Source organism: Lathyrus oleraceus, chromosome 1 (genome assembly GCF_024323335.1).
Source record: "Lathyrus oleraceus cultivar Zhongwan6 chromosome 1, CAAS_Psat_ZW6_1.0, whole genome shotgun sequence".
Taxonomy (NCBI): domain Eukaryota; kingdom Viridiplantae; phylum Streptophyta; class Magnoliopsida; order Fabales; family Fabaceae; genus Lathyrus; species Lathyrus oleraceus.
Genome location: NC_066579.1, coordinates 152,829,608 through 152,846,716, shown reverse-complemented (window position 1 = coordinate 152,846,716; position 17,109 = coordinate 152,829,608). Strand labels below are relative to the sequence as shown.

Sequence of the window (17,109 nt, the reverse complement as noted above, 5' to 3'; positions counted from 1 at the left end):
GAGACCTTGTTTGGACATGATTTTTAGCTAGCAGTGCAGGAAACAATTCTGCATAGGACATTAGGATAGGATCAAACTGTGGCCTTTTTTTAATACGATTTTGATTGTTGAATTGAGAGCGAGCCTGTTGTGGAGGCTGTTGATGCTGTTGATTTTATGGTTGTTGTTGAACATGTTGTTGTTGTTGATGTTGTTGAGGATAATGCTATTGATGTTGATGCGAGAATTGTGGCTGATAAATTGGCGCTACCATTGATGGACTAATGATTGGTGAAACAGCTGTAACATGTTGATACTTTCCTCTTTGTTTGCCATATGAAACGACACTAACATCTGATTCTTTCTTCTTGGAGAAATTATTGGCGAATTTCTTAACATGACTAGAAGCGCCGACTTCCTTTGTCAAACGTCCCTCTCGGGCTGCTTCCTCAAGTCGCATGCCCATGTTTACCATCTTGGTGAAATCACTAGGTGCACTGGCAATCATGCGGTCATAGTAGAATGAACTCAGAGTTTTCAAAAATATTTTAGTCACCTCTTTCTCTTCAAGTGGAGGGAAAATTTATGCAGCAATTTCACGCCACCTTTGAGCATATTCCTTGAAACTCTCTTTGTCTTTCTGAGACATGGCCCGGAGTTGATCTCTGTCTGGAGCCATATATGCATTATATTTGTATTGACGAATAAAAGTTTCACCAAGGTCGTTGAAAGTATGAATCTTCGCACCTTCCAAGCCCATGTACCATTTAAGAACGGCACCAGTTAAACTGTCTTGAAAGTAGTGGATCAGAAGCTGATGGTTGTCAATCTGAATGGACATATTCCTAGCATACATCACCAAATGACTTTGAGGACATGAATTTCTTTTGTATTTCTTGAAGTCTGGTACTTTGAATTTAGGCGTAATTTGAACATTAGGAACCAAGTAGAGTTCGGAAGCGGTCTTGCCAAAAAGATCCTTACCTCGAAGAGCATTGATTTCCCTTTGCATTTCTAAGAACTGATCTTGAAATCCCTCTAACATTTTATCTACTCCCACACTTCGCTTGGAGCAGCGTGAAAAATGTTTTCTTCATTATAAGGAGTTGTATGCACCACAGGAGGAGGTACAGACATCACAACAGTCACTACTGGAGCTTCAACGTTTTGAGGGCGGTATCCAGTTGGCATATAATCATGAGGCATGCCCCAAGGGAAACCAAGTGGCATGTGATATTGTTGATCATTGAAGGCCGTCACTGAAATGGGCATCGAGACGTTCTCAGAGATTGTTGTTCGTTGCAATGGATCTTAAGAATTGTTCGATGACTGATTCTGAGCAGCAACCAAAGTGTCCATCATAGCAGTGGGCCTTTCCAAATTGTCTTTCAAGGTGATTACTTCCTTCCTGAGCTCTTGGTTTTCTTGTTCAAACTGATTCATCCTTCTCCGGCGACTGGCTCGAGTATTGTACTGGTGATTCAGTTTGACTATTGGAGGGAGAAGACACGTGTAAGTTTCTTGAAATGCAGGAACTTGTGCTTGAATGAGCATGATATGCAGATGCAAAAGATGAGTTTTAATTTTTAAGAAACTCAATAATTTATTACAAATATTATGGAGACAAAATTTGGTATAAGCTGAACAAAAACCTATTTTTATTAAGCAATTGAGGGACTACAAAGGATGAAATATAATTTACATGATCCTAAACAATACAAGAGGAAAACAGCTAAGTCTATGAGTCCTAAGGAATATCATTTGTAGAAGGTCTTGTTGCTGGCTGATGCTTCCTCTTTTGCCTCTTTAGCTGAGCATTCTCGATCATAAGCTTGTTGACAATTCCCTTCCAAGCACCTGAGGTGGGAGGTATACTGGAGTACTCATGAAATGGCTGGACTTTAGAGAGAAGTAACCTTTCTTGTTTCTCATGTTTCTTCACAGCTTGTTGTTCTAGTATCTCAATCAAATCATCCTTCTCCTTTAGTTGCTGCTTCATCTTCATCTTCTTATCATTTAAGACATGGTACTTGCCTTCCCAAGTGTCTCTTTCCAATTTCAACCTATCCAAAATTTCTTGAAACTCTTCCCTATTCTCAATAGGAATGGTGGATGATGATGTTATAACATAAGGGAATGAGGGCTTCTCAAGAGCATAGGGCATCTTAAATTCACTGGCTCTAGCATAAACCCATTGGGTGTAGGGCTCAAAAGCAACACAATTCTTTCTTCCTAATCGGTCTTTTCCTTTTCTGTGAATATTGCGCCAAGCAATTATGATTCTATACTTCAAACCGGAACTCTCTTCGTCGTTGAGGTAAAAGAAACCTGACAACAGAAGGTTATCGGGTTTATCTGCCATAGGATATCCTAATTGGCGTATGGCAAGGATGGGGTTGTAGTTAATTCCTCCATGTACACCAAGGAGAGGTACGTTAGGAAATTTACCACAACTGTCAATAATTACTCCAACATCGTAGGAGGGGTCATACCAATGTATACTCCCTTGATCGATGGACATGAACCTCTAAGACCATCTGAGCTTCTGCGGATTCTCCCTGAAGAGCTTGGATTTGGGTAAGTGAGAAATAAACCACTTATATAGGAGAGGTGCACAACAAAGAATGGTTCCACCACCTTTCTTAGTCCAGTGATGGATAGAATGGTAGGTATCTCCAAGTAATGTGGGTACTGGGTTACCAATTAAGAAGATTCGTACATCATTAACATCCACAAAGTCATCAATGTTTGGGAAGAGCACAATCCTATAAATGAGTAGAGCAAAAATGGCTTCAAAGGCATCTCTACTATCTATTTCTGCAAAGATAAAGGCTTTCTCCAACAGGAATCTAGAGGTTAGACCTAGAATCCCTCCTTTTTTAGTGAAGTTGGTCTTCACAACAGACGTTTCTAGGTGAAGTGCTTCTGCAATAGCTACTGGTGTATGGGTCTTCTCTGAACCACTGGGTGGTAATTTGTCAGAGATTGGTAAACCAAACCAATAAGAGTATTCTTCTAGAGTAGGCATAAGCTGGTAGTCTGGAAATGTGAAGCAATGGTAGAGTGGATCATAAAACTGTACCAGGGTGTTGAGAACTCCATCTCCAACCTTGGTCTTCAAGATACCCATAAGTCTTCCGTACTGAGCTCTGAAACCCTCTGGACTAACTATCATAGAACCAAGATTCTTCAACTCTGTTAAGTCAGGACATTTGAAAGTGTATTTCTTGGTATTCCTCCTTCCAAGTTCCATTTTACCTATCGATATTTACAATAGAAAACTATTGAGTTTCTTGGATTTTATGCAAAAAAAGGTTTCTATGGATGCATGAATGAATGTTTCACAAATACGAGTTTAGGGTTTTGACATTAAGGATGGAGCCAAAGGTCTAAGCATCCCACAATGTATGAACTAATAGGTTTATTTTGTACCTGTAGAATAAGGTTCTAAAGTGGTCCCCAGAGTCATAGATCCATCTTTCGGATATTATAGGTTTAACGACTTGCTCGTAGACCAATAATATTCTCAAGAGAAACTCTTCTGAGTGTAGCATCGTGTAACAATTACCTCAGATCTTACACCTGGATAATCTCCGCACTACATCCTAAAAAGGCTTAGAGGGGTTGAAATGGTTCTAAAGGTCCTCAGTTTCTTAGACTCCCAGATCGAAGATAATAATGCCACTATGATTTACTCGTAACAACAAATATTACCATCAAAGGGGTCTCCACTGAGCGGGGTTATATCATATGTTAATCATGCTTAGGATTACTCCACACATGTAACTTTGATTATACCACCATCCTATCTTATTTGTATTCTCTAATCCGGGTTAGGATTTCCTCACCACCTATAGATCTCCATAATAAAACCCAAGAAAACATAGCAACAAATAATAATAAACACATATAAACAAGTTAGGTATTACCCACTTAATATTCCATCCCCAATGAACTCCCCATTTCTGTCGCGGTGAAGAATCAGAGACCAAGCTATTGATTAGACTTGACTCATGAATCAAAATATCACCATTGAACTTTAATTTATCCAAGGGAAGGGGAAAAGATTCAAAAATAACCCAATATGTATATGCAAAGCTAGAAGATTAAACTTAAGCTAAGCAAAAAGGAGGGGAGATTCTAAAGGTACGAGGGTGTGTTATGAAAACGGAAGGTATTAGAACCCTAATCATCTGTAGTACTCTACATGAACCTTGTAAATATATGTGTTTGGTTTAAAATTATTTGCTATTTGATTGGGGAGATGAGAAAAAGAACATCTTTTTATTGTTTGATGATTTGGAAAGACATTGAGTCTTATGCCTACGTACCCGTGAAGGATCAAAACCTCGTAGTTCGGAATCAAAAGTTAGAAGGGATTTGTTGGGGTTGATTTTGTGAGAAATAGACAAATTGTCATCTTAAGGAGAAAACTCACTTTTAAACCACCACAAACATGTGGAAGATAAATCTTTGCACCAAATTGAAAGAAGAACTCTCACTTGGATATAGAATCAACAAGTATGCCACATACCTCTTCTAAATGGAAAAGAATCAATATCAATCTTAACAACTTTATGGGGTAGGATATTTAAATCTCAACTAGGGATGACTCGTGTCTAATCCTTTTATGAAAATGTTTTAAACATGGAAAATCCAAAGTGGCAAAAGGGTTTGAATTAAGTTTGTGTTTTTTAGGTCTTATGAAAAGATCTTTGAATATGCTTAAGTGTTCTGAAGCATTTTATTAAGAAATAAAAGGGAAAACAATGACCTAAGTCAAAGTTTATTATGAAAGTGGTTATAAGAAGGAGAGAGATAGAGATAAAATCCTAAGGTTTACATTGAGGGGAACCTAAGATTCTATCTAGAAGTTTTTGGATTAAGGGGAAGTAAAGTTGTATAGAATGCAGATGAACACACACATGCAAAATGACAATAATGTCATGATTCCTTTCCCTTGGATATAAATAATAACAAGGTTGACCATGCATTAACATTACGGCACAAAATATGGCTAAATACAATAGAAATCACAAGGTGAGTGAGGTATGGATGACAATATTAATCATGGTTTTTAGGCATTGAGATAAACATAAACAAGACATGACGAAGTTTCACATACCATCACAAGACACAACATATTGATGGTGAAGACAAAATCATATTTGACATGGTAAAAGCATTCATTGGTACATGATAAACACAACATGAATAAATTTAGGTCAAACATGTATCACATTATAAGTCTTCACAAAATAAACATTAGACTTGAATCAAAGTTCAATGATAAGACCAAACTTAAGTGGAAACCTAATCACCTCCTAACCATTCATTCAAGCATGTTTTCAAGGTGAATCAATTGATACATTGTATGAAGATAATCAAGTTCAAACATGTTAAGGATAACAATAAACATTTAAAAGAGTGTGCTTTAATAATACAAACTTTCAACATCAAGAACAAATAAGACATAAGCCAAAAGAATCAATTAGGAGCCTTAAAAAACACTTAAAACACATGTTTCTCATCCAATCAAAAATGGTGGAATAAATAATATTTTGGGATTTTTTTTGTGTCATCATAAAAAATACATTCTCATGAACACATGGCAAAAAGAATGGGTCAAAAATGTTAAGGGATCAAGAAGTTATGGATATTTGAAGTTATGAAAAAAATGAACATTTAACAAGTGAGAAAAAATAAACATTACACTGCCTAGGTTCAAACCCACACCCAGTAACTTAACAAACCAATGTTTTACCACTGGGGCGCAATGTCAATTCATGTATTAAGTTACATAAATTAAAATATATATTAAAGTCAATTTAAAAATTTAAAAATGGCTCCAAACTTCATCTTCCTCATTCATCCCGTAGTCCATAATTTCCACCATTTTCACTTATTGTCAAAACTTTAACTCTCTCAATTCTTAACGAAATCAAAAGTAGTAAAGACTAAATTTGCTTAGAATTTTGTAAGGAATCTAATGGTACTCACCAATTTCATTTATTTTTTATAAATATCTAAAAATCAAACAAAATGCATATGAACCCTAAAAATTGAATTTAAAATTAAATTCCAAACATCACTGATTAAGACCAACGATCATAGGGGTTTTGTTCCTCACATCTTGGCAAGTGAAATGGTAACAAGAATGATGTAAAATGGTGCCTTAAATCATAAATTGTAGAAATGAATACATACCTCAAAAATGAAAATCGTCGTTTGGAATAGGGGTGTTCTAGATGTGATTTTATGATTTGAACAGCTTCCTTACACCTCAAGGAAGGTGTTTGAATTCCTGGCTTTAGCTGAGAGTGCTTGGTTCTTCCTTTCCAAATCAAGTTGCAAGCTATGAAAATGTGATTTGGAAGATGATGGTAGGGCTGTTACAGAAGTTTCTCAAGTGTTTGGACATCTTCTAATGGATGTTTAGAAGTTGTTTGGAGTGTTGGTTTGGAGAAAACACAAGCACAACGGAATTTGGAAGTTTGAGGTTTGGAGAATTTGCTACAATGGAGTTTTTGTACCAATTCTGGTGTATTGAGTTATGAGGCTTGTCTCTCTATTTATAGAGGATCGATATGGTTCATGTGAAGGAGAATAGCGATCCAAAATGCAACGGAATTTAAAATTTCTCCTTTAGTGATCCTCACGAATGGGCATGATCAGTGATAGAATCGTTACCTCTTGTGGCGATTGTAACCTTTGATGCAGATCTACGGAGCAATCACGAACGTTGAACGATGACAACACCTCTACTCAGTCCACACGAACGAATTCCTTCAATCTCAGTGCTAGCTGCTACGAATGAAGGCTTTGAGTGAGAGAGAGAGAGAGAGAGAGAGAGAAACGAAATTGCAACTGCACAAATGCTTCTACACAAGGGTTCTATTTATAGAACCACTTGCGTGGGCTGCAAGCTAAAAAGCCCACTCAAGTGTATGTGGCCCATATCTTATAATATGCCAAAATCACTTAAGCGTGTGGTACCTTACCATATTTCGTATTCTACTTAAGTACACCGTACCTTACGATATTCTATAATTCAGTTAAGGGCACCGTACATTATGGTATTCCTTAGTTACTCTATCTCTCATCAATCCGTCCTTTTGTGTGTGACCCTGTAGGTTTTTGCGGCATTGGTAATTATATTAAATCACGCATTTAACATAATAAATAGTGAGCGGTATCTAGCAACACATCACTGCTACCCAAGACACGATAATGTCATGTGATCTGACAAATCCTTTTGTGATAATACTTATGTGTACAATTACCCTTTTACCCTTATGTCTATATTGAACACAAGGCATATACCGTGTCATCCTTGTCCAATTCAATATTGGGCCCGTAGACATTTATCCTGTTACGCAGGATGGGAAAATTCCATCTAGGTCACTCATGTCCCTTAGCATGCTTCGTGGAGTACCCATCAACTGTCTTTATGGTTATCCAGTTACGGACAATGTTTGATCAGCAATAAGGCACTCGACTCTACATCTAGGGTCCATAGTGGTTTCAGGTCGAAGAGTGGTATACACCATTATCACCATGAGAATAACTTATGACACTTTGCATAACATTCTATATAGTATTCTCATAGCGGGTCAATCCAGTATAAATATTACTCTTAATATTCATACCTATGTTTAAGACTTGATAACTCCTTATCCATGATCCATGAGATGTGATCATCAGTCTATATACATAATAGTCTTAATGCTTTAATGTTATCCCACTTCACAATAAAGCTCGACTATGGATACTTTAAGAATAGTGTCCTTATGTTTAATGTGATCTCATGATTAAGTCACACTTGATACATTAAACGGACTATCTATTCTAGGGACTTTATTAGACAAACATAATAAAGAAAAAGCATTTTATTATTAATAAATAATTCGATACAAGTACCAAAAGTATTGGCCTCTAGGGCTTACACCAACATCATGTAACTTGCAGAAATCAATCTTGATTCAATTGGAATGCTAGTTTAGTGACTTGGTTTCATTTTGCATAAAAAATCATAATGGATCATGATGAAAAGGTGGAGTGAAAGGAGGAGTTTAGAGGTACTTTTCTTGAGGTTTAGGATGTTGCTTCTAGTTTAGAGGTTAAGTATGATCAGAAGAAACAAGTTGGAAGCTCAATGCAAGAGTGGTTGGAAAAGTTGGCCTTTATCAAAATGGATATGAAGCTTTTTTGCAAAATCTTCCAAATGTGGCATTAAGACTTGGTCAATAGCTCAATCCCTTGTGTAATGCATCAAGGGTTTGTGTAATGTTCTTATTAAGGTGAGATTTAGAAGCAAAATATCTTGCAAAGTAATATTATGTAGCTTTGGCTCAAGGTTGCATGACGAACTTGTCATGAAAGTGACCCAAAATTTCAGATTTGGAGAGCCAACTTCATCTCTTCGAAACTCCTAGCTCAAATATGATAATTTCATGATCTTGGACTTTTTAGAAAGATAAGACCATCCTATATAACTTTAATGTTGGGAGGTTTCCTTTAATCAATATGGATCATGGTGAAAAGTGATGATCAAGTAAGCTACTTTTTGAAGGCAGATTTGGTTGAAATTTTTTCTGTTTTAATTTTATGGTACCAACTTCATGGCTTCATAACTTGAAATCCTTGCATTTTTTGAGAATCAATCATCAAGGACAAAGTTGAAGTATGAAGTAAGACTTTTAATATGACCATTATAGAAAAGAAAATGGTGGCATGGATCACAAGTTATGGCCTTGGAAAATAGGTACTTGAACATGTATTTTTTCATAACTTAGAAAAATTTACAAAACCAAATCTTGCCCTTTTTGCAAGTAACCTTAAATTTATTGGTTACTCTTGATCAAATGCATCCATCAACCATATTTTCATGATCCTTGAGTTGAGAAGTCCATGGTTGACCAAAAATGTCAAAAGTCAAACTTTGACTTTGCCTCAGTTGACTTTGTATCAGATGAATTTAATTCTTGCAATATTTAATGAATGGGATCTCTTGGGCATATTAGATGATGTGAATGGATAAATTATGATGTATTTGAAGTCTTTGAACCATACTTCAAGCTTTGGGATCATGCCTTTGGTCAAAACCCTAGTTGAGGGTATTAGATGAACTCTGGCCTTGATGAATTTGAGATGGAATGATCTTGAAATTGATTCTTGTTGATGGAAGTCACTTGATCACTTGGGAAGGATGAGGAGTTTGAAATGTTGAAAGTCATGCCAAGTCTTGATTGATCAATCTTTGAAAGCTCTTGGTGCAAAACCCTAGCTTAAGACAAACAAAGTAGAAAAACTTTTTGTATTTTCAATAGGTTAGTAATGCAAAGATGCTAGATGCCATGCAAATGATACAAATGACGGTGGCATCTTAGGGTTGAAAATTAGGGTATGACATTACCATGTAAGAAATTTTTCATCAAAATACATGATTTATCATCATAAAAAAGGTGGAGATTGTTACAACAAGATTTGGTTATGTATCTATACCTTGAGTTTTGATGATAACAATGTTGTATTTGTGTGAGAACAATTTTGGTACCCTAATGGTTTGTTATTGTGTAGCTTTAACAACCAGTTCTGATTCTGATCATATGATGTGCAACATCATCAGTTTCTGAACATTGTGTTCCAAATCCGCTTCTACGCTGCAATTAGAAGTTTTGAAAGACGTCAATATTGCAGCTGCAATGTTCTTTTTGCTTCTATGTTATTTCACCCATCAGAAGCTTCTTATGAGACTCTATATTGTTGCTGCAATGTTCTCTCAATTTTTGCTTCTATACGTGACTTTGATCACCAAACTTGTGAAGAATGGCAAGCTTCTAAAGTTGGGTTATGTAGCTGAAGATTCTGAAGATCTCAAGACAGATGATTGAAGTTATCAAGGTTCTGACTGAGGAATCTGAAGACTCTAAAGATTCTGAAGATACTGAAGCACTCAAGCCAGACTATTGACGCTGTCAAGGTTCTGACCCAAGGTTCTGAAGTTTCTGAATCTAGCTCTCTATTTCTTCACTTCATGCTTCAATCATCTTTTATCAGAAGCCAATGAATCTGAAGACAAGATCAAATGGGGACGTGATCAAATAGTATATAGTACAAATTAAACAACCTTTCCACTACCTAATTTTTGTGGGCAAGGACCATATTATTCATCACACCTGTCACTGAATTTGTGGGCGAAAAGACAGTACGTGGTATCATTCCTTTCTCATCCAACAGTGGACAACCTCTCAATGATCTTTCCCCATTTTTACCTCCAACGGTCACATGCTTACACTATATAAGCATGCATTAAAAACTTGAAGAAAACATTGATCTGCACAAGTATTTTGACAAGCTATTTTTTATTTGTGAAAAGCTATCATCTTTTGTATACAGTGTTCTTTAAGTATTTATTATTCATTTGTGTAAATCTGATTTTGTAGAAGCATCATGTAACACAAACTTTTATTCAAACTATTTGTTTGATTCCTTAAGGTGGTTATCCTTGAGAAGACAAATAAAGTTGTTCTTTGTGAGGCCTTGAGGAGACTAAGGTTTAGTTGGATCCTTGAGAAGACAAAGAAGGTTATTCTTTGTGTTTATTTAATCTGTTGATTATAGTGGATTAAGACCTTGTGTATAAAGCAAATCACCTTGGCGGGTGGACTGGATTAGCTTTGAGTTTCAAGCGAAACAGGATAAAAATCATTGTGTTTTTATCTCTTTGTTATTATCTTGTTGTAGCACCTCAAATTTGCACCTCCTATTTGTATATACATTTCATTTTTAGGTCATTAACATTGCATTAGCATTGCATATCATGTTGCATGTCATCAGTCAAGACTGGTCAGGAGATTCAACTGTGCAAGGCAACAAGAGCATTTTCCATGAGATCAAAGCCCTAGGGTTGTTACAATGAGCTCACATGACTCAAGGATCATTTTGAAGTAGCTTGGCCAAGTGTTGAAGGCTCAGAAGCCACAGTACATGACCAAATCATCTGAGGCCCATAAAAGCAACAGAAGTCAACTGCAAAGTCAACTGTGGATTTGGAGGTGGGAAGTGGTTAGAGATGCTTCATTCATGTTCAAACAAGTCTCATTTGACATTTCGAACACTCACATTGAAGAATTTGAAGTCAGGCCAAGACTTTCCCAAAATAGCAGGTGACCTATAATTTGAACTTTCCAAAAATGGAAAGGTTTTAGACCAACTTCAACTCAAGTTTACATCATCAAGAAAGCTTCAAATGAAATTTTGTCCAACATGAAAGTTGAAGATCCTTCTCTCCCATTTCCAAAAAGTCCAAGATCATGAATTTATAATGTGTGGTTGAGGAGATATGGTCCAATCATGACAAAGTGTGCTCAAAACTTCAAATAGGCATAACTTTTGAACCAAAGCTCCAAAATGAGTGGTTCTTTTCGCATTTTGTTCATCATGACTTGTAGTTTCCAAACATATCATTACATGGCTTGAATTCCCCTTGCATGATCATGTGCTCACTCATGAAGATTTTCAAAAGAAATTTCATAAAACCATTTTGGATGATCATATGCATACAAAACCAATTCCAAAGCTTGCATGGGCTTGTTTTAAGTGGATTTGGGCCATAATTAAGCACTGTTCACGTGGCTTTTCATGCATGGAGTGGAAATACCATTTTGCACATACACCTTATAACTTGTTAATCTTGATTAATTTTGGTTAAAAACAGATTTTCAGCATCATTAGCAAGTGGTATATAAGGATAATCTCAATTGTTTTCATCATTAACACTTTTCAGATCTAGATTCAAAAATCATCAAAATTTTCTCTCAAAATATTTTCCAAATTCTTCACACAAGAGCATTTCCTATTGTTTGATTCGTGAACAGGAAGCATTTCTGAGTGGATTTGGACGTGAATTCGAAGCAAATCATGCCATATTGAACCGTACTCGAAGCTTGAAGCATCCATGGAGTTTGTAAATTGAGCTGGAACCACACGTGCTGGAGCTTCAATCTTTTCATTAATCATCTCACCAAGCATCACAGAAGAGCTTTGGACCATTACAAGCTTTGTAGCACACGATTCCAGGTTCTGTTCATCAAGAAGGTCAGTTTTCGAGTTCAATTATTTTGCAATTCATTAGGATATTCATGTAGATCGTTGATTGGTGAGCATGCTGATATAAAATTTGAGTGAATTGGTGCATTGTACACGAAGTTATGCTTGATTCAAGTTTTGGTGTCAAATTTTATTTTCTTCGATCCGAGCTTGTTTTGATGTTTTTGCATGTTTTGATTGTTGATCTTGCATGAGCATGGAATGACGAATCGTTTGGTGTTAAATTTGTTGATTTCTGGAATGGTTTTTGAAATCTGGAAATGTGTTCATCCTGAAGAAGATGAACTTCATGCGTTTCCAGAATAGCTACGAAATTGCTGTGCGTTTGCTACGAAATCTTCATGTGTTTGCTACGAATTCTGGAATTTCTGGGCGCTAGGGTTTTAAGCCAATACGCTGCCGTTTTGCTTAGCGCCAAAATTCAAATTCGCCCATGGTTCGATACTGAGCGAGCGAGTTTTTTGAATTGCCATGCTATTTTTCACTTTCCCTCCCATTTTGCAATGCCATGTCCATGTTGACTTCAATTATTTTCATGAACTTAGAAAAATCATATAAAATTGAAAATTGCACCAATTTGATCCCAATTTTTTGCTATATGCTCCTCATGTTGTCTAGTTTTTTATGAGTATAAATTTGCAAGTTGTGCCTGGCTGAAAAATTGATTTGCTCTAGGATGTTTGAATACATATGCATGTGTGACCTTGCCTTGCTTATCTTATCATAAAATGCTTGTTTCTTATCCAATGAATGTGAAATTTTGCATGCTATTTCTAGACACATTTCTGGACATGTTGGCTTTGGTTTGATATTTTTCCCATGATCCATTTCTGTTTTATGCTTGAGTTAACTTGGTGTGACAATTTGTGTCACACCTTTGATTGTATGATTTGTACAAAGTGATTGCCATGCCAAATGATGTCCAATGCTCCTGATTTTTTGTGTGATGTATGTTACGGATGTCTTAATTACTCATGATTTTTTCCAGATTTTTTGGAATCATTTCTGTTTTGATTGTGATTTTTCATTCATGTTGATCATTTGGATGCCTTGAATTGGTCATTAACTTCACATGCTTGATAAATGAACTTGCTTATTGATTATGACTCGGTTCTTTTTAGGACTTATTCTTGAGTGATTAAGCATGCTTCATGTTGAGTTTGAGCTTCTGTTTTGGATTTTTGATCCTCTTTTGACCCTAGGCTTTGACCTAGTGGTTTGGACTTACCATTTGGATTATGATTTCAGGTTCAGATGTACATTGCCATGATTGGAGTGGCTCATTCATTTAGGCTTGATTATTGGTTGTGTTGGCTAACCTTTGTGTGTTTTGTAGGCTTTGAGAACAAATTCATTTGTGCTTGGCTAATGCCTTGCACCATCGTTGCCTATTTGGATTTGTCTGTCTGTGTGATATTAACTGTTGTTTGTTTGTTTGTACAGTTGAACTGATTGGTTTAGATTTTTTCACAGGTACCTAAGTTGCTTTAAGTTCACTTGAAATTGCTTTGCTAGCTTGTGGTTTGCTTACCACTAAGGTATAACTCTCTTGACTTCATGTAGTCTGGAAGACCTGTCCTGTTATGTGGGCAGGCACCTGTCTGAAGCCCTCCTTAAGAGGCAATGCTTGTGATTGTTTATCTTTGTGCCTTGTACATTCAAAGACCTCCTAAGTGAAGAGGCATTGGCAGATATAAGGGATGTGCAATCCATCCCCTGCTATTCGGTTAAGTCATTCATCCTGCTCACACCATTGTGTTGATGCACTTTGAATATGAACCCAAGATCCTGTGGAGTCAGTCATCTGTGGAGAAGAGTTCCTACATTCTGAACTCCCACATTTTCTACTTTGAGTCAAGCTCTCCCAGGCCAGGGATAAGAGCTGTGAGGTCTTACCCTCACTTCCTATTTCATCTGCTTCACCCTAACTCTCAATGTTAGGGTTAAGAGCTAACCACACCCCATTCCAGTTGGCTTGTTTGTCAAGGTTGACATGACCCCTTGACTAAAGCCTAACCTTGTGTGAGCCACTTGTTTGCATATAGTGTGTGTGCTTGCTTGTGTTTGACTGTGCTGTTTAGGATAGCTTGCTTCCTGTGCAAGTTAGGATAGAAACCTCAACATAGGGATCGTATGCATGATAACTTCTAGGCTCGAGTCGTAGTCTCCCTAGTAGTTTGTGTCTCCCTTTGTCTCTGGTTAAGCTAGAAGTTCTTTCCCTGTTTAGGGGAACTACGTCGCCCTGATCCTCATACCAGATGAGGTATGTAGGCAGGAGATGAGCTGATCTCTCCGGGCGCCATTTTTCTTTTTCAACCCTTTGTGTGTGTTGGAGTCTGACGTAAGTCCAGCGATTGGCATTCGATTTCCATGTTTGCCTGTTTGTGTGGAGTCTGACGTAAGTCTAGCGATTGGCAGTCGGTTTCTTGTGTTGGTTTTGTTTGGCATGCGTTAGCCGAGCTACGAGTGCTCTGATTCTTCTCTGGTCAGAGAAGATACGTATGTATAGGATGCGACATCCTAGCGAGCACGTTTCCCCTGTCCCGAACTACGTCGACTCTGATGTCTGTGCCTGACAGACTACGTAGGCCCAGGATGCGATATCCTGCCGAGTCCCATTTCTTTTGTCTTTCTGTGTTTCCTTCCAGCCTTGTGCAGTTTGTGAGCAGTCTTTAGCAACCTTTCTTCTATTCTTTTGTGCGTGGATCCCGTCGAGTACGACGGATGCGTAGGGGTGCTAATACCTTCCCTTCGCATAACCGACTCCCGTACCCATCCATCTCTGGTCGCGAGACCATTCCTTTCCAGGTTTACTTCGAGCGTTTCCTTTCCCGCCTTTGGGATAAATAACGCACGGTGGCGGCTCTGTTGTTTCGTTTTCCCACCGGTTTTTCGCGTAATGCGACACTTGTTAGTGGTGTTTTTTGTTTTGGAAAAATATTTTTCTTATAAAACCCAATTCAACCCCCCCCCCCCCCCCCCTCCCCCTTTCTTGTGAAATCTTGTCAGGCACAATAATATTAAAAGCCCAAAGTATTTCCTTTCTTTCTTTATCTTTTCTCACTCGATAGGTAGAAGTTCGTAAACTAATATCACGCTAACACTCTTACAAGAAACTAACTAAATGGGTACCATCGAGTACGATTGATATGAGGGGTGCTAATACCTTCCCCTTACATAACCGACTCCCAAACTCAATTTGGTTGCGACAACCATTTATTTTTATTTTTCGTGACTTTTATTGACATTTTTCCTTTCCCTCTTCGAGAATAAATAAAGTTCGGTGACGACTCTATTTTGTTTATATTTCAAGTGTTCCTTATGCTCTGGTATTTCTCGTGTCGCGATAGTACTAAGCTGAAGCTGAGTTCTTCTTATCATCCATAGACTGATGGTCAGACAAAAAGGACTATTCTGTCTTTGGAGGATTTTCTGAGCGCTTGTTTTTTGGAGCAGGGGGTAACTGAGATAGTTACTTACCATTGGCTAAGTTCACTTACAACAATAGTTTCTATTCTAGTATTAGAATGGCCCTGTTTGAAGCCTTTTATGGTAGGAGGTTGTAGGACACCTTTGTGTAGGTATGATTCTAGTGAGAGTGTTGTGCTTGGACCTGAGATTCTTCAGTATACTACTTAGAAGATCAAGATGATCCAATAGAAGATGAAAGTCTCGCAGAGTCATCAGAAGAGCTATCATGACAAGAGGAAGAAAACAATTGATTTCTAGGAGGGAGATCATGTGTTCTTGATAGTTACTCCGGTTACTGGTGTATGTTGTGCGTTGAAATCTAAGAAACTTACACCGTATTTCATTGGTCTGTTTTATATTCATCATAGGGTATGAGAGGTGGTTGTAATACCTCAAACATTTGCCCCCCTCATTCATGCATTCATTTTTAGGTCATTTAACATTTCATATTGCATTTCATCATGTCAATCGGAATTAGATCCAAGAAGCTTGAATATCATCCAAGACACTTTGTGGGTCTTATCTGGGTGATCAGTTAACACAAGGGAATGGCTTGAGATACTTCCAACATGTTCAAATGGGGTCTATTCATCAGTCAAAACGTTAATCTTGAAGGAGCAAAAGTTTGTTCATGAGTTGTCATGCTCGCTAGGCGAAGCCCACGCGTTTTAAAAAAAACGAAAAGAAAAAAAACGAAAAAAAAAATTAATAAATAAATAAATAAAATATAACAGAAAAATCTTGGACTTGGACCTCTCTCATTTGAGCCCACAAAGCCACGAAAATCAGGTTATAAAAGAGGGAGAACAGACAGAAAAAGGAAGAGAAGCAAAACACTCTGAGGTTTCCTTGGAACAAAACCCTAGAGAGATTCTAACTAATTCAGAGCAACCTCCAGATACTGAAGGGAACTCATCTGCAAAGAACCAATTCCTTCTCATATAAACCCTAAGATTGGTCTGCAAAGCCAACGGTGCAATTCAATTTCAATCGATCCTCCCCAATCAGGTATGCCCTATTTGAATTTTGATACCTTTTTGATGCATGTGTTTGACAAGAGGTTTAGGCCTCCTACACTTGGTTGCTTTTTGTGAGCTTTTTTTAGTGAATTTTAATGGCATGATTCATGTGGTTACATTTTGATTTGGGGGCAACTCTTGATTGCACCCCATCTTGTCACTCTAACCTGTTTGTTGAGTTTTTTTTGTGAGGGCTCACATGACTCCTGAAAGGATAGCTTGCTTGGCATTCCACTTTATTTGTGGGATACCATTTGGAGATTTATTCCGATTACCTGTATTGACTTGCTTTCTTTGATGGTGCCAGCTCGAGAGATCTCTGGGTTTCTTATTTCTTTAGCTGTTATTACTTCGGATCTTTATCCGTGTGGTAGATCTCTTGATCCTTTATCTTTCCCGCATTTTACCACTTTCTTAGCTGGAAGACCTCAATAGGAGGCAATGTTTTCTTTTGTTTATTTACTTTTATGCTAAAGACCTCCACGAAGAGGAAATTGACGGATAAAAGGGATTAGTAGTTAATCCCCCG

The 17,109-nt window shown here is 37.4% G+C and overlaps 1 protein-coding gene across 1 annotated transcript; it reads right to left on the bottom strand.

Annotated features, from left to right (window-relative positions):
• Nucleotides 1–2,506: 2,506 nt before the first annotated feature.
• On the bottom strand, nucleotides 2,507–3,232 carry LOC127096640 (uncharacterized). Its single transcript, XM_051035191.1, has one exon. The coding sequence runs from the start codon at nucleotides 3,230–3,232 to the stop codon at nucleotides 2,507–2,509; it is 726 nt and encodes a 241-aa protein (XP_050891148.1).
• Nucleotides 3,233–17,109: the final 13,877 nt, after the last annotated feature.

Bases quoted from the DNA above. Each gene is read 5' to 3' on its own strand.
- LOC127096640 (XM_051035191.1), bottom strand. From the start codon at position 3,232: ATGGAACTTGGAAGGAGGAATACCAAGAAATACACTTTCAAATGTCCT.